The sequence below is a fragment of the Sprattus sprattus genome, assembly GCF_963457725.1.
Source record: "Sprattus sprattus genome assembly, chromosome: 11".
NCBI lineage: Eukaryota > Metazoa > Chordata > Actinopteri > Clupeiformes > Clupeidae > Sprattus > Sprattus sprattus.
The window spans coordinates 21,682,980-21,707,820 of NC_137909.1; the positions used below are offsets into that span (position 1 = coordinate 21,682,980).

General features: G+C 44.8%; 2 protein-coding genes across 2 annotated transcripts in view; one reads left to right on the top strand and one right to left on the bottom strand.

Moving 5' to 3' along the window:
- The first annotated feature begins 50 nt into the window (after positions 1-50).
- Positions 51-6,191, top strand: slc31a2 (solute carrier family 31 member 2). The gene is made up of 4 exons (XM_080846934.1): positions 51-647; positions 2,947-3,013; positions 4,236-4,515; positions 4,960-6,191. Exons 1-4 carry the CDS (start codon positions 642-644, stop codon positions 5,123-5,125), a joined length of 519 nt encoding a protein of 172 aa, XP_080703060.1. The 5' UTR covers positions 51-641; the 3' UTR covers positions 5,126-6,191.
- Positions 6,192-8,174: 1,983 nt separating this feature from the next.
- The window catches only part of niban2a (niban apoptosis regulator 2a), a gene marked incomplete at both ends in the record, with an annotated part of 34,013 nt that continues 17,346 nt past the window's right edge, over positions 8,175-24,841 (bottom strand). Inside the window, 9 exons of the mRNA XM_080847518.1 lie at positions 8,175-9,592; positions 10,302-10,413; positions 11,672-11,779; positions 12,071-12,184; positions 12,751-12,906; positions 14,182-14,372; positions 15,576-15,738; positions 16,239-16,343; positions 21,199-21,314. Of these exons, the coding sequence (XP_080703644.1) occupies positions 8,175-9,592; positions 10,302-10,413; positions 11,672-11,779; positions 12,071-12,184; positions 12,751-12,906; positions 14,182-14,372; positions 15,576-15,738; positions 16,239-16,343; positions 21,199-21,314 (2,483 nt within the window). The remainder of the gene's footprint in view (positions 9,593-10,301; positions 10,414-11,671; positions 11,780-12,070; positions 12,185-12,750; positions 12,907-14,181; positions 14,373-15,575; positions 15,739-16,238; positions 16,344-21,198; positions 21,315-24,841) is intronic.

The following is a 24,841-nucleotide window of genomic DNA, read 5'->3' on the forward strand; positions in this document are numbered from 1 at the left end:
GACTTTTTCGTAATCACACTGGGCGGAGTCTTTAAAATTCAACGTATACTGCAAACCTGTGTTTGTGTCCTTAACAGGGTTCGGTAGTGGTAACTGTTAATTTGGCTTTTAAAGATCAAATTTAGCATTATGAGATTTCAGTGTCCTCCGGAAAATAATTGAAGCAAGGTAACGGGGGCAGATATTTGAGTAGTGAATGGACCAATCCGAATTCCAGATGGTAGGAACATGTGTACGATATGGAGAACCAACCATAAAAGGACATTTCCTCTCCGTCTTACTGTAGTGTTTTTTTTGTCTAAACAAGTTTGTGTGTCAGAATTGCCCCCTTTCCACAGTTGCGAACTCGATAGACAATATACAGCGAACCGTTGTCACAGTTACTAGGCGACATCTACCTCAAGGACTGCTTCCAAAGGGCAGCAGGCAAAAGAAAATGACTTCAACTACCATCAGACCTAGCGGCGTTTAAATACGTAGGGTGCTTACCGCACGACGTTTGTTCTGTCTCAAGTTCCTCCACACTGCAACATGCGACGCACTAAGTTCGGTCAACAATAACGGGACAACTGGTGCGGAGCTGCCTGCATGAAGAGGACAAAATTGGGCTGCGTTCACTGAGCTTACGGTCAAAGTTGAGCATGTCTGTAAGTCCCATCAGAATGCAATATGTTTTTTTTTTTTCTCAGTCATAGTTTTGTTATAGCTACTTGTCGAGCATCTGGCTATATTCATCTATAGAAAGAAATGCGCTTGCTTGCAGAAAATTGCTACTGAATCCAAATATCCACATAGTCGACATAATTTGTTTTCTACATGTTGTAACGAGAAAGAAAGTAAATACAAAAGCCAGCAAGGAAAGCTAGTCTTTGCATGTTCCCACTGCTGGTGTTTTCCTAGTGTCCTCCTCCTCGGCTCTGGACGCATTGTTCTTGTGGTTTGTGGAGTTAACATAGCTAAGGGACCGTAGTAATGCAGGTTGAATACAACCGGGTCTGTAGACTTGGTAACAGGCATTCACATCGCTTATATTTCGAAACGCCGATGAAGGATCCTAAAAAGCCTCTAAAATCAGACTCGCCCTCAGTTTGACAACATTTACTGTGCACAGATATTATTTTGCTCGGAGCTTACTTGACCCTAGCCAACTTGAAAGTAGTTGTCATAACATACTGGAGATTGAAGTTTAAGGAATTTGTGGTGTTGTCTGCATGACCTAATTTGATTCTGATGGTAAGTTCATTTGACATATGGCTCCATTTGCCATGAGTTATTCAATTTCAGCTTGACAATTCAAATGGCGTGAATTTATGATTTTGGTGTAAAGCCTTGGATTGGCGATGAGTTTCTTGTGTTAGCCCAAAGGCATTCCAACGCTAACATCATTACGTTTCAAAATAAGACGATGAACCACATGATGTGACAGTAGTGTCATAAATCTTTATACAATAATCTGCTTGTGCAGGTTTCAAATATAATGTGGTTCAGGTGTGTGTATTGTGTAGTCATAAATAGCTAAATTACATATTACCAGCGTTCTGTCACTAAAGCAGAGGTGCATGTTCTATTGATTTACATAGTACTGTCTGTCTCACGAGGGAGAAAGAACCCTGTCTGTCACGAGAATAGGCGTGTCATTGACACTGCTTTTCTGTGCAGTTGGAGGAAACGTAAGGAAATGAAGAACAGGGAAGAGCTGTGATTGCTCAGAGCCACAACTTTTACCCCAGCTCCTCAACTGTGCTTAAATGCTGTGGAGTATTTGGCCCCCGAGGGCTCAGTGCTTTCCAACTAAAGTAACACATGCAAATAGACAAAACACAAGCAAATTAAAAAAATGTATATCTTCATCAGTTTTCCAACTGGGACACTGAAGAGCGATGAGCACGTCTGGACATGCTTGTCATTGTTTGCCAACCACCATATCAAGAAGCATGCTGAAACCATGTCCAGAGGTGTTCATTTCTTTTTAGTGTCCTCAGGAAACACTTCCATTGTGTTGTCCGAAGTTAAAGTGTGTTTTCTAAATGCTGTGCATGTGTTGTCAAATTGATGAAGATGATTTTGTATTTTGCTTGTGTTTTGACTTTAACTTTTGACTCTCAGGGCCACCATAGAATTGCCTTTTAAAGGTACAGTCCACAATTCTTGCGAAAGGTTGTTGATACTTGAGCTCTGCAGCCAATCTAATACCCCTCATTTCTGTGGTCATGAAGTAATGTAGTTGACTGTGCAGGAAGTCCTGAGGTATTTTTCGGGGCACACACACTAGACAGACAGCTAGATAAATGTGAGAAGAATTTTTACTGAATTTGACTAAAAGTTTAATAATAATTTAAAAAGTTGAATGCATTATAATCAAGGACTGGATCTTTCAGAACGTCAAATAATTAGGCCTGTGTAGTCTAACTATACAATCTGGCAGCACAAGGTTTTTTTTAGTTCTAGTTTTATCTATGCACTAGACTGACGTATTCTAGCAGGAGTGGTTCAGGTGGAAACTCTCCACATCATGCTCGCAGTGGATATGCAGTGGATCGCAATGGGTGCAAGAACTCTTACACTTATTGTCTCTATACAAAAGACCTCTATAACCAACAGCAAGGAACGGGGATGAGTATAAATACAAGAATACCAGAATCGACTCCTATTGGAAGGCCACAGATTCTTTAAGCATACCACAGATTTGCGTCTACAAAGGTATGCAGCTGGTGACATCAGTGTTCCAGGCGTAGGCCTGGTAGTTCACAGTGAAACTGGATAAATAATGGGAATCCGGCTGTCATGGTGGGTAGTGTCATCAGTGTCTTACAAAGGGTGCTAAGTGGTGTGAGGGTGTGGGACCCTTGAAAATTAATGCTGTTTTGAAACCAAATATATTGCTGTCTGTATTGCCGAAATGACAGTCACTGATGCCTCATCTCTCCTTTGTTCTGCCTTTAATAGATGCACTTTGAGGCCTCAAGCAGTGTCACGCTGCTATTTGACTTCTGGGATGTGCATGGACCTGCAGGTAAAGCACAGCATTGTAATCACAGACTTGACCAAGAACACCACCCCACTTAGAGACGTTATCCAAACACCACCCACTTACAGACTTCATCCAAACATCACACATCACAAACATATAAGCCATACAACTGCCCCTGTCTGGCATTTAACAACAGAGCGTAATGTTTGAGTGACTATATACACAGACAGTAGCTAATCACCACATTTTGCACTCATTTGTCAGCAGATGTCGGTTCCTTTTTTCCTACAAGGGTAAAGGGTACCAAAGTCTTACCTTTCCATATACAGTGATTTGGTTCAAAGAAAGCATGGCTATATTGAAGCCAAGTGCTTTAATTAATGCTCTGAATCCGGGTTAATCTCAGAGAGTAATTGTTATGCCAACAAACAACACGCTGTTTTTGTTTATTTCAAAGTATCATTTACAATAAATACACTAGGGCATTGTTCCTTGTTTTCAGGGCATAAAACTAACTTTACCAGGCCTTGGTGTTTGTCACTACTGTAGAAAGGTGAGCCTTTAGTACAGCTTATTGTGACCCTTATATGCACTTGTTTGTATAGTTTGTCTGATAATGTCTAGACCTGCATACTGTTCTTACTGTGGTTGTTGATGTGGGATTTTCTTAGGAAAAAAAGAAAAAATGGTGTTGTGTCTTTTGCACAGTTGGAAGAGAACAGGGCCAACCTGTTTTATGGGGTTATCACACACAGGCTGCTGTGAACAAGCTACTCTTTCACAACAATGTAACATGTTTATGATAACTATATCTCCACCAAAACTGGCACTGTCAGCAGAAATGAATAAAGTATATTGTACGTAGGCTTACAAATATGCTTGTTTGGATTTGTTCTAACATGCACGGTATCACCCTGGAACCACAGTGAACACTGCTGTCATGCTCTGCCAGCATGATGGTTGAGTTAACATGGGAGCAGAGGTAGCAGTGGAAAATAGCACTATAGACAGCTTTCCACTTTCCATTCTGTCACCTACAGCAATTAGAGAGCCTCCTGTGTCTTGGGTTAGCGATGCACAATTCGATGACCTACATGAGACCCAGCAGAACCATAGACATTAGCTTTCTGAATTAAGAACCAGTTCAGGCTTGTGAGAGATGTTTTGGGGTGTTATGAGTGTCGAGCCTTTTTTGGGGTATTTGCCTTCTGCGTCTCTTTTTGGGTTCTGTGTTGATCTTCCTGTATCGTTCTCTTTTCTGCAGGAATGGTGCTGTCAGTCTTTGTGGTATTCCTGTTCACCATTTTCTACGAGCTGCTCAAGGTGTGGAAGGTGGGATTGAGTGAGCGCTCCGAGACCCCACGCCCCCCTCCCTTCCCCTCCCCCCTCTCACCTTCAGAGGCCTGTTTCCCCCCGCCACCAGCCTGCTTCTCTCCCCAGCTAGAGAGTCATGACAGCATCTCAGAATTGGCCAGCAGCCCCTCAGAGTCCTCCCTCAACCCTGCTGACAGCGCCAACACTGCCACCAACTCCAGCCTGAACAGGTAGGACAATCGAATAGTCTGTTTATCTCTGGTTGGTTTAGTTCCCGTTTTCCGACAAGATTCCGTACATTTTTTACATTTTCCATTGAGAGCCTTGATGGAACGAGAACAATGGATGTCCTTGGAACCAATAGCACTGTAGCGAAAGGATGGTTTATAATTTGGCATTTTTGACTCTGGGGCTCAGAAAGTCAGCTTCTTCAGTGCCTGCGGTTTATGGCATAACAGTACCAACATTATGAAAAGGGTTTCACTGCCTATTTGCATTGCAGGGGGAAGTTTTAAGAAATTTAAAACAGAATTGACCATGAAGCATGGTACGGAAATGAGTTGTCCTAGATGCTTGGACCTCACCTACTTATGTCTGCAAGAATGAATGAATGAAGATAAGTTACAGGCCAAAAAGAATGTCCTGTTCTCAGCACTGTCTCCTCTCCCCCACAGCTGGCTCGTGCATGGGCTCCAGACCCTCCTCCACATGGCACAGGTCACGCTGGGCTACATGCTCATGCTCTGCGTCATGACCTACAACGTCTGGATCTTCCTGGGGGTCATAGTGGGCTCAGTCCTTGGCTACTTCCTGGCCTTCCCTCTGCTGGGAAAAGTCTGAGAGAGACCAGGAGGTTTAGGCTCGGGAGAGCGATGGAGGACAGAACTTACTGGAGAGAGTCTCCCATACCCTTGTGTTAGACACTGTAAAAGACCCATGTTGACTGTTGTTGGGTCTAGAGGACTGTGCAATGTGAAGAGAGAGCGTGTTTGTGTTGCTCCAGGAGGTTAATATGGACGTGAGATGGAGAGGAAATGAAAGGGTTAACCAGCTCTGAAGTGTTTCGGTTTTTACAAAAGGAACCCATTTTTTTGGAACCTGAAATTGTCCAAAAACATCTCATGTACATTCTGACTTCCATTTGAAGTGCAGGTGTATGATACTGCCAGTCTCTTGAAATGATAGGATTTTTTTTCAGCCTGTACTGAAAGTTCACAGCCCTTTCGTAAGACTGTGAGTTCCTTTATTACAGCGGTCTGGTGGCGTGTGACTTGAATGTTGCAATGTTGTAAACTTGGGGCCCTTTGTCAGCTCTCTTCCCCTGCCTGGGAGGGGACGAGCTGAGTGTGCGTGTCCTCAGAATTACTTTTACACAGAGCAAACGCACTGAGTGGCCTTAGTTAATTAATCACCAGCACTAACTTAAAATGTTTGAATCTGTTAACAATCAGTGGAGAGGCTTGTGACTGGAAGTACTGATAACACATCTGGGATGACTGGCAGAGTTGGCTTGATCAGACTTTTTCTGAACGATTCCTTTCCCAAATCCCACTTGTCCTACTAGAGTTCTTTATCTGTCTTGTATGTCTGACCTTTCATCCTAAATCACTGAGTAGAAATAGAATTGACCCACTCAAGCCAAAGGCATACTACTGTTCCCTTTTGGATAAGTAAGTCGTCAGTACGCTCCCAATCTAATTTTACTTATCACTAAGCCTTTCCAAGAAGTCCCTAAACCTGAAGTCTGTTTAAATAACACGCCCTGTATTTTGCGACGCAAGTGACTACACTGATACAGCGTCACCACGATAACAGCTATTACCATTGGGTGACTTGCTGTTGTCAGTGGCTTGTGCAATTTTTACTTGTTTTTGTGGTTTGCTGTGAATAAACTGAAATTACTACATTTGTAGTTTGCCTTCCTCTCAGATCTGATGCTCATCATTTTCTCCATGTCTGAAGGATGGCCATAAATGTAGTAATTTTTATGATCTGTTCATATCCCTACTGCATATCTCTACTTAGTCCTTTAAAATGAATGACAATGTATATAGTATATTAAAGTGTCATTCAGCGAGCAACTTTCATTTAATCTCACTGAAATACACAAGAAATAGGATAGCATTAATATTTAATTATTCACTTTCAGGCATGTTTCATACAAGAGCAAAAGGAAAGCAACAGATGTGATGCAGCTGGGGCTGCTGGGATTTGTAGTAATAAATAAGAACAGACATGATCAAACTGACACTCCTCCTGCTGTTGAGAAAAATACAATTACACTATTCATATGTACTTGTACCATTTCACACAAGTGGTAGTTCTAGTGAAAACAGTCAGGGGTAATTTGGCCACAAATATGGCACTTGACATTGACCAAAACATCCAAATGAGCTGTGAAATGCATAAACATAAGAGCTACAAAAAGCATCTTGCATTAGTTTCATGTTACAACCAAGGGCCTCAGAACATTTGAGAGCAGTGTAACGCTCTCCCTTAAGGGCTGCAGTTGGTCAGCACCTTCCCCCCACAGTCTTACGCAGACATGCAAAGGTGTGCCTGTGGACTGGTGAAGATTAGACAAGCTGCGCTACTTGTGCACACAGCACCCAGCAGGTGTTTGAATAAAGTTAAGATACCGGCGGTGGGTGACCTCAGCTTGCCTTGGCATTTTGACATAGCCAACAGCACCTGCCACTACTGTCTCTGCGGTTGAACTGCATGCATGCAATATTCTCACAGAACTGCATATTCCAGCCAAAGAATTACAGCAAAGCCGCTGGGGGAAAATAAATGACTTATGACAAATGTTCCATAAATAAACAGTTAGAAGTTCTGTGTGAGTAGGCATGGAACAGTATATAAGGAAGCAATTGCTTAAACATTAAAACATTAAGGTAAAAAAAAGTATATACCAAAGTCTGCTAATTAAACTTTGGTCATTTGAAAACTATAGATCTAGCTGTAAAGAGCATCTGTAAATTATAGCTGAAATGAAAGCAAACACATATTTATAAATAATAATAATATAATAAACATATTTAGCCAAAGAACGGTTCTCAAATCCTGTCAGTACATCAACAAATGTCCAGAAGTCTGCCTTTATAGCTCTTATAAGCTATAAAAACTGATAAGGTATCTTTTTCTAATTGACTTTATACACACAAACTAACACAAAGGCCATTAGGCCTTTCATAAGCATTTTACAATGTCTCTCTCAGGAAAACACAAATCCCCAACAAAGAATTAAGGGCGACAAACCTCTTTATGCTATTTCTGCAATCATCAGGATGACCACCTCCCTAAACACCTGACTGACCCTCACCAGTGACTGGTTATGCTTAAAAGCAGAAACATCCTCAGTGAATGGACCCTACTCTACATTTGAATACATTCAGTGTCTAGACATACAAAGTAAGAGCAGGTAACAGTGATAGAAATGGGAGTTGGTAGTGAAACCGTCATGAAGTGCCAAGACTTAGGGGCAATAGTGTTTTCAGTGACATCTGCATTAGATATTGATACAAGTTGGGCACCACCTGTATATTGTGGTGTTACAAAAAGGAATAAAACTAAACAAAAAATCAAAATAATCATCAATATATGAATATATGAATATCTTAAAATGGAAAATATATAAAATGAAATTCAAAGCAGGGAAATGTGAGAAACCCAGATAACTTTTGCCTCAGGTTAAAACCGAAAAGGAAATCTCACCAAGGGCAAACTGATTAAAATAAAAGAAATAAGGACACATAAAATTGTTTGCTGCTGAGACAATTTGGCCATTCCCAGCTCAGCTTTTTGTCAGTTTAAAAGAAAAAGGCACTGAAACTATTTTCGAAATGACCCCATGTCCACATCCATCCTTTGTGATTTTGGGTGAAGGTCACAGGAGAATGGCTGTTGCATACTCCCCATTCTGCACTGTGTCTCTAGGAGAGACGTCTGTGGTGTGTGGCTGGTCGACCTCCAGGAGGACTTCCTCTGGATCCACCGCTTTGACCACCTCACCTGCTGACCGGCTCTCTGCCTGCTCATGCTCCAAATCTTCCTCCTCAAGCGCCTCATTGGTCGGTGACTGGAAGCCGCTGTCGTCATGGCGACGAGGGCTGGAATTCGAATCGGAGTCGAGAGCGATCTCTGCTGGCAGCTCGGCCCCATGGTCCTCTTGTGTTGACACTAATGCTGCTGGCATCTCACCTTCCTGTGAGGTGGCCACGGGGATTTCGACTTCCTGTGAGGTAGCCACGGGTGTTTCTACTTCCTGTGAGGTGGCCACAGGTGTTTCTACTTCCTGTGAGGTGGCCACGGGTGTTTCTACTTCCTGTGAGGTGGCCACGGGTGTGTCTACTTCCTGTGAGGTGGCCACGGGTGTTTCTACTTCCTGTGAGGGGGCCACAGGTGTTTCTACTTCCTGTGAGGTGGCCACGGGTGTTTCTACTTCCTGTGAGGTGGCCACGGGTGTTTCTACTTCCTGTGAGGGTGCCACAGGTGTTTCTACTTCCTGAAAGGTGGCCACCAGTGTTTCTACTTCCTGTGATATGGCCACCGGTGTTTCTTCTTCCTGTGAGGTGGCCACAGGTGTTTGTACTTCCTGTGAGGTGGCCACTGGTGTTTCTATCTCCTGTTGACATGAGGCTGCTGCTTGATCTTCCTGTGTGCTCTGCTTTGCATTCTGCAGGCTTCCTCCTGAGCTTGCCTCCTCTTCCTCTGGCGAGATGCCACTGCTCTCTCTCTGCATCTCCTCCTCCTCCTCCTCTTCCTCTACTCCTCTCTGAGCCTCCTCCCCCTCTTCCAAAGATTTGACCCCATTGGTCAGGACGGGTCCGTCTGCGTCTGTGTTTGCGTCCCCAGCCGGGACCTGAATCACCACCACGGGGTTGAGGAGACCACGGATCTCCTGCACGCTATCAGGGGACTCTGGTTCTTGTTGACAGGGCATGGCTGCCTCCAGAGCAGCAGCAGCAGCAGCAGCAGCGGAGTCCGACTCATCCTCCTCCATCTGGGCCTCACTTTCCTCCGGGATGCCCTCCACGCCGGGCACCTCCATGCATGACTCGTAAGGCAGCGAAATCCCGTCCAGCTGGATCATGGAGACGATCTGCCTGCGCCTCCTGTTGCTCCCTCCTCCGTCCCTGCCTGCAACCAGGTTGCCCTGCTCCTGTTCCTGCTCCTCGCCCCCGTACTCCTGGCTCCAGTTGACCGTGCTGTCCTCCAGGAGGTGCAGGTTGGGGTCGCTGCTGGTCATGATGATGCTGTCTCTGTACAGGTTGTGCCTTCTCTGGACGGCTGCCTCCTTCACAGCTGTGACGAGAGGAGAACAAGGGAAAAGGAGAGAGAGAGAAAGATTTAAGTAATGTATAGCAATTACTTTACTAATGACGGAAAAGTGCCCTTTGGCCAATATAAAAACTGCAAAGAAAGAAAGTCCAGCAGCTCAATGGTAACATCTACAAAGTCAGTCATTGATTTCCCAAGTGGTGCGTGCTACCTTTGTGTTAGCTCTATGAAAACAGCACAATTTCCCAATAGCCATGAGAACACACAAGAGCTGAGTGAGCTCGTCGCGTACCGGAATCTACATAATCTTCACCATATTGATGTGAAAGCAGACCATTAATGATTTCAGAGAGAATACTTCTTTCATCCAGGTTGTCCTTAAACCAAAGCCATCGAGGTGGTCTTTTGGGGCCGTTTTTGACCTGAAGTAATCCACTGATGCTGAGGGCAGCCCAACTTTAAGCCCTTTCAGCTCTTCAGTGGGAAGTTAACATTACATCTTATGGAATCAAAAAGAGATGCATTCTTGTGCTCTGATGCAAGACAAATGAACTATTAGCATTCAACCACTCACTCCATTCAGCTTATTTGTATTGGAGTGTAACAGCATTAACCACTTGGCAGATACTGTTCTCCTACCAGATGGTTTTAATCATCAGAAAAGTTAAAATGGTACTGGAAGGAATACAGCATTGGTACAGAATGAACTGAGGAGGGAAGAGTGAGGGCCTACCCATCATGATGTCCTTGGTGACGGACTGCAGCACCACCTCCTCAAAGACGTTCTCCACCAGGATGAAGCGAGAGAAGTCCTCAAAGATGAGCTCCTGAAACCGGGGCAGGTCCTAGAGGTGGGAGAGAGACAGCGTCACGGACGCAGGCCGGGATGTGGGACAGCAACGGATCAAGCTCTTAAAGTAGAACTTCATCCATCGGCCATGACACAGCGTTGGTAAAAAAACATCAACTAGCTCTAAATACATGTTTTGTAAGTATTGTTTTTTTTCTCTGCCTTCCATTACAAGGGAAGTTCACATAACCTAGAAGCTGGGCAGAAAAGAGTCTTTCGGGCTCAGAGGAATTCAATTTTTACTAAATATTTTGTGGCCGTTTATGAACCTCTGTTGTTCTGTTGAAACTCGACATCTGAAACCGTAACCCATAGCTTAGACCTACTGACAGGCCGAAACATTCCTACACATCTGAACTGCAACAGCTGTGCCAATGGTGCGTAGAATAACCAAACTTGGAACTGTACACACTCTTCCAACACAGGACACTTCACACCACATTACTGAAGTCTAGTAGTGTAAAGAGCTATAAAACTATAAGAGATAAGAAAACTATATGAGATAAGGGCTCTACTCATCCTTGGCCAGAGGAGGATTTGAATGTCAAACCATCATCTCAAACTGCAAGGCTGTCTTGTATGATAATTATAATGATAATGTAGCCACATCATTATGGACTGTGACCTCATCATTAAATATAAAAAATATCATACATTCTACATGTGCACACATACAGAGAAAGAGAGTGAGAGAGAGAGAGAGAGACAGAAAGAGAGGGATACACTTACATGAGCAGAGGTTGCAGACAGAGAGCGAGAGAGAGAGAGACACTTACATTAGCAGAGGTTGCACAGAGAGAGAGAGAGAGAGAGAAAGACAGAGGAGAGAGAGAAAGAGAGAGGAACACACTAACATTAGCAAAGGTTACTCAGGGAAAGATAGAGGGAGAGAGAGAGAAAGAGAAAAACACACTTACATTGGCAAAGGTTGCTCAGGGAAAGATAGAGGGAGAGAGAGAGAAAGAGAGAGAGGGAAAGAGAAGAACACACTTACATTGGCAAAGGTTGCTCAGGGAAAGATAGAGGGAGAGAGAGAGGGAAAGAGAAGAACACACTTACATTGGTAAAGGTTGCTCAGGGAAAGATAGAGGGAGAGAGAGAGGGAAAGAGAAGAACACACTTACATTGGCAAAGGTTGCTCAGGGAGAGAAAGAGAGAGAGAGAAAGAGAGAGAGAGAAAGAGAGAGAGGGAAAGAGAGAGCGAGAAAGAGAGAGAGGGAAAGAGAGAGAGGGAGAGAGAGGAACACACTTACATTGGCAAAGACTGGAGTGAGCTGCTTGAGCATGAATGGAATGATGATCTGGAGGAGCGCTTCCCTGAAGAACTTCTTGCGCACACTGCTACTGTCATAGTCATATTTCTACAGGGAGGAGACACACACACACACACACACACACACACACACACACACACACACACACACACACACACACACACACACACACACACACACACACTCTGTTTATAATCCTTGTGTTACAGTGATGTTGGCTGTCCACTCGGGCTCCCTCTACAGGATGAAAAGTGTGCCATTCATCGGGGTCACATTGTGATGTTTGTCATATGTGCTCCAACAACTGTGTGTGTATGTACTTTAGTGCATGTGCATACGTGTGTGTGTGTGTGTGTGTGTGTGTGTGTGTATTTGTACCTTCAACACTCTGTCCTGGCAGCCTTGAATGGCCTTACACAGATCGTCGTCTCCCTGGGAGCCCAGAACCTGATGCAGTAGCTGCTCAAAGGTGTACACGGCATTATCCATCTCCTAGAAAAGAATAAAGACAAGCAAAATACTCTCTAATTATTGCATCTCATCATTAAACTCTCAATGCAGTTCAGACAAGGCAAAGAGCTACTTAGACCGACTTGTTATTCCCATAACGGCAGCCTTTCCCAAACATTTTCAAATGCAATTCCCACCATCTCCACTGGATGTCACCACTGGATGTCACCACTACCTAAATAGTATATAGACATCTATCATAGGAAAGCCTGTTTCTAACGCCTGACTGAATGCAATCCTTCAGCAGATGTTGCATACAGCAGATGTTGCATACAGAATATTATCATCATCATCATTATCATCATCATCTATCCCGCTGGGCAGACAGTTGCAGACACTTCAGCCTTTGATAAACACCTTATTGGATCACTGTGTCCTCTAGCCAGTATGGCGGCACTTCACTGTGCTGTTCAGGTGCATCTTGGGCTTTAACACAACCTATAGCTCAAAGCTAGACTTTTACGTAGAAACAAACATGGAGGGGTAGATAGAGAAAACTAATAGATGAATGGATGGAGGGAGGGAGGGATGGATGGATGGACACTGACCTCCCTCATGAGGATCTGGGCCCTTTGGATGAAGACAGAGGGGCTGGAGAAGTCGAAGCGTTGTTGCAGGCCGTCCAGACTGAGCTGGTCCACTTTCTCATAGCAGCTGCGCATCTTCACCGGGTGGAAGGCCAGCATGGATAGCTTGTCCATGTGCTAGAGAAAGAGACACACACAGTATATATTTAATCATATATATATTTAAACATATATATTCATATATATAAATATATATATTCATGCAGTACACGTCCAACACACACAAATCCTAATTACATGTACACCCGTGAATATGTAAACACTCCCTCATGGAGTCAAAACGGAATCAATTATTTCAAATGGCTACCATCACAAAAGACAAAATGAAAAAAAAAAAAATCACATCCTGAACACGTTTCCGTGAAACCTTAGGATGCAGATCAGTGTACTGATGACAAGACTAGACGGCAAAGGAGAAGGAAGCGTGACGCTAATCTTGCTCCACTGAGTAACCCAGTCGCATTGGGTCCTGCAGGCTTAGAGTGGGTCAAACCAGGTCATATTTTGGGGAGAGGTTCTGGCACAGGGGCCGGTCAGTGAGTTAGCCTCGCTGCTTTCCGATTAGAGGGTGATGCATCGCCGCAGCACAGGGCTGGTGTCCAGCGTGCTGATCGATGAGTGCTGTTTCACGGCTCGGCCAGCAGGGGGAGCTGCCAGCTGCAGCATGGCCCCTTGGGATCAATACTGGCTACGAACCAGCTGAAATACTCTGATGAAGTCCTGAGAGGGGGTGTTCTAAGGACTCAGCATGCACATAGTGGAAAGGAGGGGATTTTGCTCCAGTCCAACATTTGACTATTTGATAGGTTGTGATTCACACTAGTGCTACTGCAGGGTGTCAGCTTAATGCTACAGAGACATAGTAGGAATGTACTGAGGTGTGATAGCATTCACATTAGTCATTTAATTCTTAAAAATATGAAACCCTTTCAAATCATTATAATGGTTTGTCGTTTCTTTTGCAAAGCTGATATTAACACCAGTCTGCACAGTGGTCAGTGTGTGTGTGTGTGTGTGTGTGTGTGTGTGTGCGTGTATGTGTGTGTGTGTGTGTGTGTGTGTGTGTGTGTGTACACAGGGAAACAGTGTACAGTGTTGTTTGTGTGCAGGGAAGTCAGCCCTACTTAACCCTTTCTTTTGACATTTCGATACTGATGTTCCTTACACATGGACACAAAAACAAGGACACATACACACAGACACAGCTAAGGACATTGACAGACACGAACATACCCTCAGAGACTTTATCCCCTGATGCATAGAAATCCAAGAGCATTCTCCATAACAGCAGCCCTCAGTGATAACCAACCCCATTAACACAGAGGCCATTAAAGCATGGGCCATTAAAGCAGTGACCATAACCGCGTGGCCGTATGGTTGTTGTGTTCTCACCTCCCCCAGCCGCTCCTTGCCTCCGCTGTGGTTGAGTGTGTTCTTGCTGACCTCCACCAGCTCCCCGAAGAAGATGCTGCGCACTTCGGAGAAGCCCCGACTGATGGGATCCATGAGGGCCTCCAGGATGGAGCTGATGTAGGACTGGACGCTGCCCCGCAGAAGCTGGTCTGCTTTGGGCAGCACTAGGGCTGAGACAGGGGAGGGGGTGGGGGGGGGGGGGTTCAAGGTCAATAGGTATAAGCGTAACAGACATTCACTATGTATTTGTGTGCCTGTTTTTCTTTTTTTCATTCAAAATTCATTTTTCAATGATGAATGTTGAAGGTGAAGTTTAATTTACGAATGGTGAGACATAAGCTTAGGTGTGGATATAGATACACACATACACACTCACACTCAAACTCATACACAAGTATACACACACTCCTTTGAGTTGGTGTTGACAATATATTGCTTATGGTCAATGCATTCGTCAATAAAAAAGGAACTATGCCATTCAGACAAAGTCATGAACAATGCTGTTTTTCATTTTACTGTCAATGGATATGACATTGAGATTCAACCAGAGTCACTTAAATGCAATCAGTTTAGTTGACTGGACACAGAGAGAGAGACACACAAAAAAAATATATTAAGTGTCAGGGCTGGGAGTGTCAGTAGGTTGGCGTGAAACGTGAGATCGGCGCTGAGGTTTTAAACACAATGGACATCTCTCTTGTGCCAAGTGGACATTCTTTGTGGCGTACATTAGAGGAAACCACACACACAAACACTGCTATGGGGAAGGCATGAATGGCCCAGAAAATGCTGATATCCAGCAAGCCAGGACAGGCTGGTTTCCTTAACACAACAGCTCGATCCAGCCAAAATCAATCTCTGTAAGGCCAAGCAAGTGCATGCTTTACAGAGGAAACACAACGTTTCTTGTTGTGGTGTCACAATGGTGCTGCTGGCTGTCAATGAACCTGGAAAGTAAGTGGAAGACAGCACTACCACACAAGACTACGATCCCTGGGCCTTTCAATCCACTGAGACCTTTTCTGATTATACATCGTTAGGTTAGGTGTCTATACTGAGTGTTCTTCTGCTCTTTTCAAAGTTCTACATGCAGTGTGTTTATAAGTAAATGTTTTTAGTTACAATACATGTTGATCATTTGATTCCTTGAGTGTGTGTGTGTGTGTGTGTCTGTATATGTGTATGTGTGTAGATGTTTTATTTCTGCATATATGATATATTGAGTGTGATATATGAGAGAGTGTGTGCGTGCGTTTGTGCGTGTAGATGTTTTATTTCTGTGTATATTTGATATATTGAGTGTGATATAAGAGAGAGTGAGAGTGTGTGTGTGTGTGTGTGTGTGTGTGTGTGTGTGTGTGTTCAGCCCTTACAGCGTATCTTCCCGGTGACGTGGTCTTTGGAGTTGATGATCTGGTCCATGTCTGTGCGGAGCGTAGCGTCCAGGCGGGGGCGCTGTGCCTCACACACCTGCACCAGCGCCTCGTGCTGCGCCCGCGTCAGGGACAGCACCTGCCTGTACACCGCATCTGAGATCTACCCACGCACACACACACACACACACACACACACACACACACACACACACACACACACACACACACACACACACACACACACACACGCACACGCGCCCACACACACACACACACACGCACGCGATAAGGACACAAGAAATTTGTTTTTCATGTCATGTAAACAAAGTGAATCAAAGTGAAGTGTGGCCTTTCAAGTGGTTAGAAATTACAATAGGCCTGTTCAAGCACACCAGTTAATTCCCTTTCTTCCTTCGACACCAAAACTGATCTGGGAGCAGACTCACACATGGGAAAACTCACAATAGTCATTACATGTGATCCACTGATAAACATCCTGTTAGACCTGGCTAAGACTACTGTCTCCCAAAGGAAACACGTTATGGAGCATGATTTTACTGGAGCTCAACCTAGAACCCGATAAGAAGGATACAGGATCAATTTATTTCCAAAACCCAATTTCAAAACAGAGGAGTGGGATTAAAGGGGGACAGTCCTCACCAGCATCCAGTTCCTCTGCCTCTGCTGCAGTTTGCCCTTCAGCCGAGGAACAATCAGAGTCCTTAGCTCAGGGTGCAGGGTCTCCATCACCAGGTTAGCCAGGATCTACACACACACACACACACACACATTCTGTTAAGTTCCACAAACTGAGTGCATCCATCATAACCAACGAAAAGATCAACAAATGAGGTGAACATGATGAAGAGGTGATGACATCCATAGGGCGTGGCACTAGATGCAGCGCTGGTGTCTTTTAAACAGGGCAGCACAAAGCACCTTTGAAGTTTGAATTCAGGTATGGGTGTGTCTGAACAGTGCGTGGATAGGTCCACCTGTGTGTGTGCGTGTGTGTATTCCCACGCGTGTGTGTGGGCGTGTGTGGGCGTGTGTGTGTGTGTGTGTGTGTGTGTGTGTGTGTGTGGGTGGTATTACTGTTAGAGGAGATAGTGTTGAAACAAATCCTGATGACTAACTAGTTGAGTGAAGTCAACAGGGGAATGACATCATCCTCTTGCCCAACAGGGTGGATTAACTCCTACACCCGTGAGCTCACAAGAAAAACATGGCAAACCAGGGAACCAGAGAAGCAAGGAACCAGGGAACCAGGGAACCAGGGGAATCAATAAAGAGACCAGGGATTATCAGAGATTAACTCAACTACCATTTTTCACTTGCCCCCCCAAACAAACATACAGTATGTGTACCAGTCACATACACTCCAAACAGTAATTGATCATTGAATGTGCTGATATAAAGTCTTTAATTATTGTGAGAATCCTAGAAAAAAGAAAAGCTATTTCTAGAAGCTATCCCATAGATCCAGGAGTTTATGCCAAAACAAAAACATGTGAGATAAATCCAGCGACCGGAGGCTGTACTGGAGGCTGTGTGATGGCAGGCCAGGAGGGTACGTAAATGCACTTTCACAAAACAAACAGCCAGAGAACGTAAAGGGTGATGGATTGTTACCTTCACACACTCTCACAAAGATGCACAAACACAAAGGTATTTGAACCCCCAAAAGTCTGCACTATATTAATCGCCTGCACTATATTACTCTGACCTCAAGGGGTAAAAGCACAACACACACATTTCTACATACATAGCATACAACATTCCCTTCCTTAAACACACACTTGTCTATGGGCATTTAGGGTCAAGTGTGTGGATTCACGACAGCATGTTATCACACACACACTCCATTACAAACACACACATACATACCGTCTATAATAGGCATTTGAGGTAAGTCAGGTCTGTGTGTAAAAACATGTTTGTGTGTGTGCGTGTGTGTGTGTGTGTGTGTGTGTGTGTGTGTGTGTGTGTGTGTGTTATGACTCCATCTTAAAGTGAGACGTAATGTAAACAGCACAGTACTGAGCAGGATGTTTGCCTATTGAAAGCAGTTCTTGAGGTGAACAGAGAGCCATATTGTGTAGAGGTTGAGGGTTAACTACTGCAGAGCAAACCAGGCCTGGCTACAAGTCATTATCACCACTGACTGTCATCAGCAAACGTCATACATTAACAGAGAGGTCCTCACATAACTGTAGGCTAGTGAAAGTTTCTCACACACACGCACAAGCACACTCACAGACACACATACACACACACACACACTCACAATAAACAAGTACACCCTCAACACCACCATGAGCATATAGACCAACATAGAGCAACATACTATTTGTCAACTCTGCCACGGTATTGTATTCATGCTCATGCACCTTAATTATCAGTGAGTTACTCACAATACCAATGCAATACCCCCCCCCCACTCACACCCAGAGAAAACACTGCAGCACCCACCAAAAACTATCCCTCGCCCAGTTTCCATGGCAACACAGGGTAGGGGAGCAGCCAGGTGTACGCTGACAGGGCACTGTGGCCAGGAAGAAAAACAGGAAGAAAACACAGCCAACACCTCATGGCAATAACACCAGCAGGGCAATGGCCTTTTCAGGGGGGTCTCCCTCTGTGTGTGTGTGTGTGTGTGTGTGTGTGTGTGTGTGTGTGTAACACTGTGGTGATTGACTGAGACAGCCTGGGGAGGGGTACAGGAAGAGTAGTTACTCTTACACCCTCTCTCACACACACACACACACACATACCACAGTCACGACAGCAAATAAATAGACACATACAATCCAGGAAGCCCCATGGCCTTTCCTTTTTACTCTAAAATGTACTTGTGCAAACAGAATATGTGACTTCAGAAATGAAAACCAGCTAAGAATAGCAGCTATTGCATGTGAGTGCTGTCCGCTGACACCCCTACGGATAAGGGGTAATGTGAGCTTAGAGCTACTAGTGAAAAGGAGGAAGATGGGGAGGAGGTGAGATACTTTGCTACGTCGGAGCGTGTGGCGTGTTGGACAGATAAGGAGGGTATAAATCTCCTTAGAAGCGGAAGTGGGGTCAGTGACGTCTGTCAATCATCCCTACAGGCTCCTCCTGACCTCCTGACCTTTGTTTAGAAAACATCAAATAGTTCTGCTAAACTTTTTCATTCCATCATAAGGCAAACTGGCATGGAAACCTAAACCTCTGATAAACCTAAAGAACTGATCTCTTTCCAGAAACACAGATATGAGGTCCAGAAGGGTCTGTTGTGGTGTGCGATGGTGTCGGGTCATGTCTATGTTGAGATCATCAGACGTCTAAATAGAGACTGGACTAGGCCTGTGTTGGCTTCTGAGGTGGGCCAATTTGGGCAGGAGTGGCAAGTCTTTTTGCTAAGAGCCAATATGGCACTGAGTTTTCATGGCGGCCAATAAAGAGCACACTTGACACAACCGAAGGTTATTTGCAGCCAGTCGGATGATTGGGATCAGGTGTGTTGTTGATTCGCTGGAATGCAGCCACACTGGCCTAGGGATTTAGGGTCATATTTGAATGCATTGTAGACCTGAAGTGAAACCAAGCTTAGATGGATATGTTACCTCCAGGCATGCACACACACACACACACACACACACACACACACACACACACACACACACACACACACAGGGGCACTTATCATCAGTTTGAGGTCACTCAGGTCATTGTCCCCCTCTTAGCTCACAGCTTATTGGGTTTGAGTCACTCTGTGAGTATGTGTGAGAGTGAGAAAAGAAGAACAGAGGAGAGAGGGAGCAAGAGGGAGCAAAAGAGAGATAGAGACAGAGTGAAAGAGAGAGAGAGACAGAGAGAGAGATAGATTACCAATGACTCATCATGAATGCCTAATGAAAAAGGTCCGTTTGACTTTAGGCCTCACACAAAGATAGCAATGGACACACACACGCACACACTTATACTCTCTCTCACACACACACACACATACACACACACAAACACACACACACACACACACACACACACTTATACTCACACAGATTAACACACAACACAAATAGGGCAGCACATGTCATATTAGATGTCATGTTAGACACCCACTCACACATTCCTTGTCAAAGCATCTCACAGCATCTCACAGACTCACACACCATAAAGCAATGGCACTTAAGTCTCTTACATAAGCAGGGATCACAAGAAAATGATCACCTGGATGACAAACAGGCCTGTCCCCATCTTATCCCTCACTTCCCCTTTTCGCTCAGCTCTCTTGGTCTTTCGCTTTGCTCTCTTGTTCTTTCGCTCAGCTCTCTTGTTCTTTCACTCCACTCGTTTGTTCAGCTGGGAACTGGGAAAGTTCACATTTGGGAATGTTCCACTTCCCGGTTGAGAGGGTTCACATGGCAACAATAATTTGGCAAAGGTATTGACACTTAACGTAGTTACACACAATGTAACGTAAACCGTGAAGTATCGTTTAACATCACAATCACCTGATCTAATGAGTATGACTTCAATTGACAATGAAGTCACTTATCTGTGCGCAATCACTGCCATTTCGAGTGACATCAAACCTACTTCTTGAAGCTCCCAAAAACTTCTTTCTTTCCAGTTGGGATGCTGCTGGAACTTTCTTACTTGCTCTTAAACGCACCATTACTCTCGATGCATGCCAGCTCTCTCTCCCACTCACCTCTCTCTCTGATGCAAACAATGAATTTGTATTCCATTGAAATTACAACTGAGAGCAAATCAGCTTTATAATGAAGGACTGACCCCCCCCCCCCACACACACACACACACACATGGGGCTTTTTCTGTGGCCTGGACTACTTGCCCACCTGCACCAACCTAGAGCCAGGCCAGGAGGAGACAAAGACAGAATTCAGCTTTTTCAGAGGAAACTCCACCCTAAGCAGGCAGAGGAGAAAGAGAGGGAGAGGGAGGGAGAGAAAGAGAGAAAGAGGGAGGGAGGGAGAGAAAAAGAGAGAGAGGGAGGGAGGGAGAGAGGGAATGAAAGAGAGTGAAAGAGGAGGGAAAAGAGAGAGAGAGAAAGAGAGAGAGAATGAGGGAGAGAGAGAGAGAGAAAGAGAGAAGGCCTGTCTGAGTGCTTTATACTGGGTGTGCACTAGCTCTTCCAACGGGAGGCTCTAATTACTGCCTCTACCTGTATCTTTGCCAACATACACACACGCACGTGCGTGCATACATACACCAAGATACACACACTCCAAGAACTAACACTCAAATGGATGGGTATGGAGAAACAAACTGACATGAGAGTGCCACTGCCAAGAAGCCTTTTCTAGCTCTCACCATTCTTGAAGGGCGGTGCGGCATGTACATTTATATCAGCTTACACTTGCATTTGACCATGAAATCCACTGCTGCCATTTTTGAAAAAATCCTACCCCATCCTATCCTACCCGGTAGACTGACATGCTAGTGATACCTTTTGCTTTTTCAACAGAATCTAAATAAAACAAGAAGAAGAAGAAGAAGAAGATCCAAACTGGGCCATTACAGCTGATGGATGCCAGTCTCAATGTGATGTTCTAACAGTTAGGGTCTCCTCAGGGCCCAGTGGTGCAGTGGTGCTGCCCTGAGTTCCTCTCACCTGAGCGGGCTCCCCACACATCAAGTCCCAGGTGCCGTAGTGGCCTTTGGACTGCCTGTAGTGCCTCACGGCATCTGTGAAGGCTGGGGTCTGCACTGTGGACTCCTCCGAGAGACCTACAGGGGGAAGGAAGCAGAGGGAGAGATAGAGAGAGAGGGGGGAGGAGGGTGAGATAGAGAGAGAGGGGGGAGGAGGGGGAGATAGAGAGATAGAGAGAGAGGGAGGAAGGGATACAAACTTTTATCAGAAAACAGTAGTGGTCAAAAATAGTGTCAAGAGGTGGTCTCTCTCTCTCTCTCTCTCTCTCTCTCTCTCTCTCTCTCTCTCTCTCTCTCTCTCTCTCTCTCTCTCTCTCTCACACACACACACACACACACAGAGTAATGTAACAGTTTCTTTCTTACACCACTCCAACAGTGCCTGTGTCATCACCTAAAAAAGAGAGGTGATTCTGCAAACACTTTTCAGGAAAGGGATAACCAGTTACCATGGTAACTCAAGGCTGCCCGGGGCTGCGGTCATGAACATCATAAAGTAAAGGGGATTCCTCATGTGCAGGGAACAATAAGAACAGTACTTGGGTTTATGCTAATTTATCCTCAATGTCCTCAGATAAAGGGAATTAAATGTTGGACGAACTAATCTAATGAGTCCCATATTCCCTAAACACAGGAAAAGACTGACTATGCTTTTGGCTATGCTTTATTCTTTGGGTGTACAGTATATTCTAAACTATTATTTGGGTGTACATAGTGTAAAAAGTTTGAATCGATTATGGATTTATGAATGAGTACGGATATCAACCCAAATAAACCGGTAAACAATAATTAGATTGGTTAACCACAATGGTATTATTAGTAGTGAAAGGGACATCCAGACATTCACTGGAGCTGCTTCCTCATCCTCGTCCTCCATGGCCTGTGGTGACATCTGCTAAACAAGTACCATGCCACGGTGCCGGTTTGGCAGAAGCTTTAGTGCCTGGAGCGGTTCCTTCCATTAAAGTCAATGGGAGCAGAGGACTGAGACGCACGAAAAGGGTTGAATCAGCACTCACTGATCAAACACGAGCAACCATGTGTGTGAAACACACACACACACACCTCACACACACACACACAAAGAGTATGACATATTTGATGACTTCCTGTGGTATACAGGACGTGACGACCCTCACCAAAACTCGCCTGCAGGAAATGACTGAGCACAAGCTGCAGACACACACACACACACACACACACAGGTCAGCTGGACCCAGGTCAGTAACACAGGAAAGAGTGGTGACGGATTGGGTGCTGTGTATATATTTGGGAGGGAATGTGTGTATATCAGCTGACACACATACTTGTGCCCAATACTTTCCACGTAGGCTTGACCATGCAATAGCAGTGGTTGTGGAACAAAACAAAGTATTTTTACTATGAGAGAACTGTAGATAAGTCTGGGACAATCGAACATGGCAGGTTTGTGTAGGGTTGATTTGGTGGTGATGTGATCCACTCGGGGTAACAAAGACAGGAAGTGAATAAGCTGGGGAGGGGGAGGTCCCATAGGAACAGGAAGTCTAGAAGCCCCAAGCCAGATGGACATGAGAAGACGAGGGGATGAGAGAAAGGGAAAGTGATACTGTCCAACTGACGGGGGGGGGGGGGGGGAAGCAGGAGAAAGGTTGGGAAACTAACACAAAAGAGAAAAGGGGGGGGGGAGATAGAGAGAGAGAGAGAGAGAGAGAGAGAGAGAGAGAGAGAGTGGAGAGAGGTCTTTTAAGAAAGATGGAAAGAACCCAGGGTTAGTTGGTTCCCTGGCATCTGCTCTCATGAGTGTATTTATGGACACAGGGCAGAGGCAGAGTCCCTGGAGTGGAGTGCTCATGTTTGTTTGAGTTTCTCTCTTCTCAGCTCTCAACCTGTTTCTCAACATTTCCTCAACCACAATCATTCTGTGCCAAATGTCTGTGGCAAGCTGCCATGGCACCTATTATGGTAAATATTGCCCATATACATTCATACAGTCTGAAAATATCATGGCGAGCATTGCCTTGGTATCCAGAACAATAGGCTTACTATAGGTTCCGTTTATGGAGAAAAACTACTTCCGCACGTTCAATCAGTTGTGCTAGTAGTACAGATTTCCAACTTCTTTGTGCATGCGTGTGTATATATAAACATATTTATTTTGAAACATGCTTTGGTGAGAACTTGTATATGTGTGTGAGAGAAAAAGTGTGTGTATTTCAGTTTGTGCTTGCTGACTAGCCTCAGGGAGCTCTGGGTATGAATCCATGTGGAGAGATCAGGCCATAGATTTGGGGTGCTGGGCAGCAGCTGGGTATAAATAGCACATGTGGTTGTGTTTAAAGCGTTTCTGGCTCCCCCTGGCAAACTGCTCACTACTGGCTGCGCACTACTCCTGAGACAGCCACCCCATTCCCAAGGACTTCCCTGCTTTCCAAGTGTGTGTGCGTGTGTGTGTGTGTGTGTGTGTGTGTGTGAGTGTGTGTGTGTGTGTGTGAGTGTGTGTGTGTGTGTGTGAGTGTGTGTGTGTGTGTGTGAGTGTGTGTGTGTGTGTGTGTGAGTGTGTGTGTGTGTGTGTGTCAGACATCAAAGCAACCTCTAAATCGGAAACAGAGTGTGTAGGGTGTTCCTGTTGTGTCTGCTGTGCATCTGCGGCGTCTCTGTGGCCTCAGACGCATGGCTGTCTCACCATTATTGTTCCAATGTGAAAATGGCAGATTTCAGCAACAACATTTCTTATCTTTAAATTGTGTACTTTCTACTTCCAAGCAGTCTGGTCTGAGTGATTAACCGTGTCGAACATATTTGACCATCTTGAAAGTTGTATAAAGCTTCCACAAATTATATCGAGACAAAAATCAGGCCTGCTGGCACTTACATTACACAGCCCATGCACATTAAGTAACTCCACCCTAACACACCGGACCTGAGATGTATCAATGCTGCTCTAAACCCTGAACAGACCTCAAAAGACACCAGACTTAAGAACCCCATCCACAAAATCAGAAGTGTCAATCATTTCAACTGCCCATTGAAGAGGAAAAACAAGGAACCTTTGCATTCCGGCATTTCTGGAAGCATAACTGAATCTGTCCAGTCCCGGCAGAGCGTGTTCTCTGTCCCTCTCACAACACATTTTAAAAGTCGCACATTTCTTTTCTTTCTTTAATAAACAAAGAACTGCACTTCTAAAGGGCTGAACCCTGGGTGTGGAGATTAAATCTGGGGGTTTGAATGGAAGCATTGAGTCACCAGATTGCTTCAATATTATTTTTCAAAAGAAAAATGATTAGTCAAGTCCACAGTTATTCTGACCACATAAAGGAATCAGTATGTCTCTCAGTTAAAACATTTTTAAAAGATCAGACAGGCATTGGCATTGCACCTAAGTGCCCAACACCCACAGATTTGCATGAGGCTGGCTGCCTGGTTCCTCTTACCACTGTCCTTCTGTATTATACCTTTGCTGTCTCTTGTCTCACCTATACCCCTCTCCTCACCCCTGTAAGCTCCTAACACCAATGCATCCTTTCTTCTCTTTTTCCAAGTGTTCTCTCCTCTAGAACATGAGGGCACAACAGCTGAGGGAGGAGAAAGCTGATCTGTCGAAAAGCCCTTAAATGGAGCCA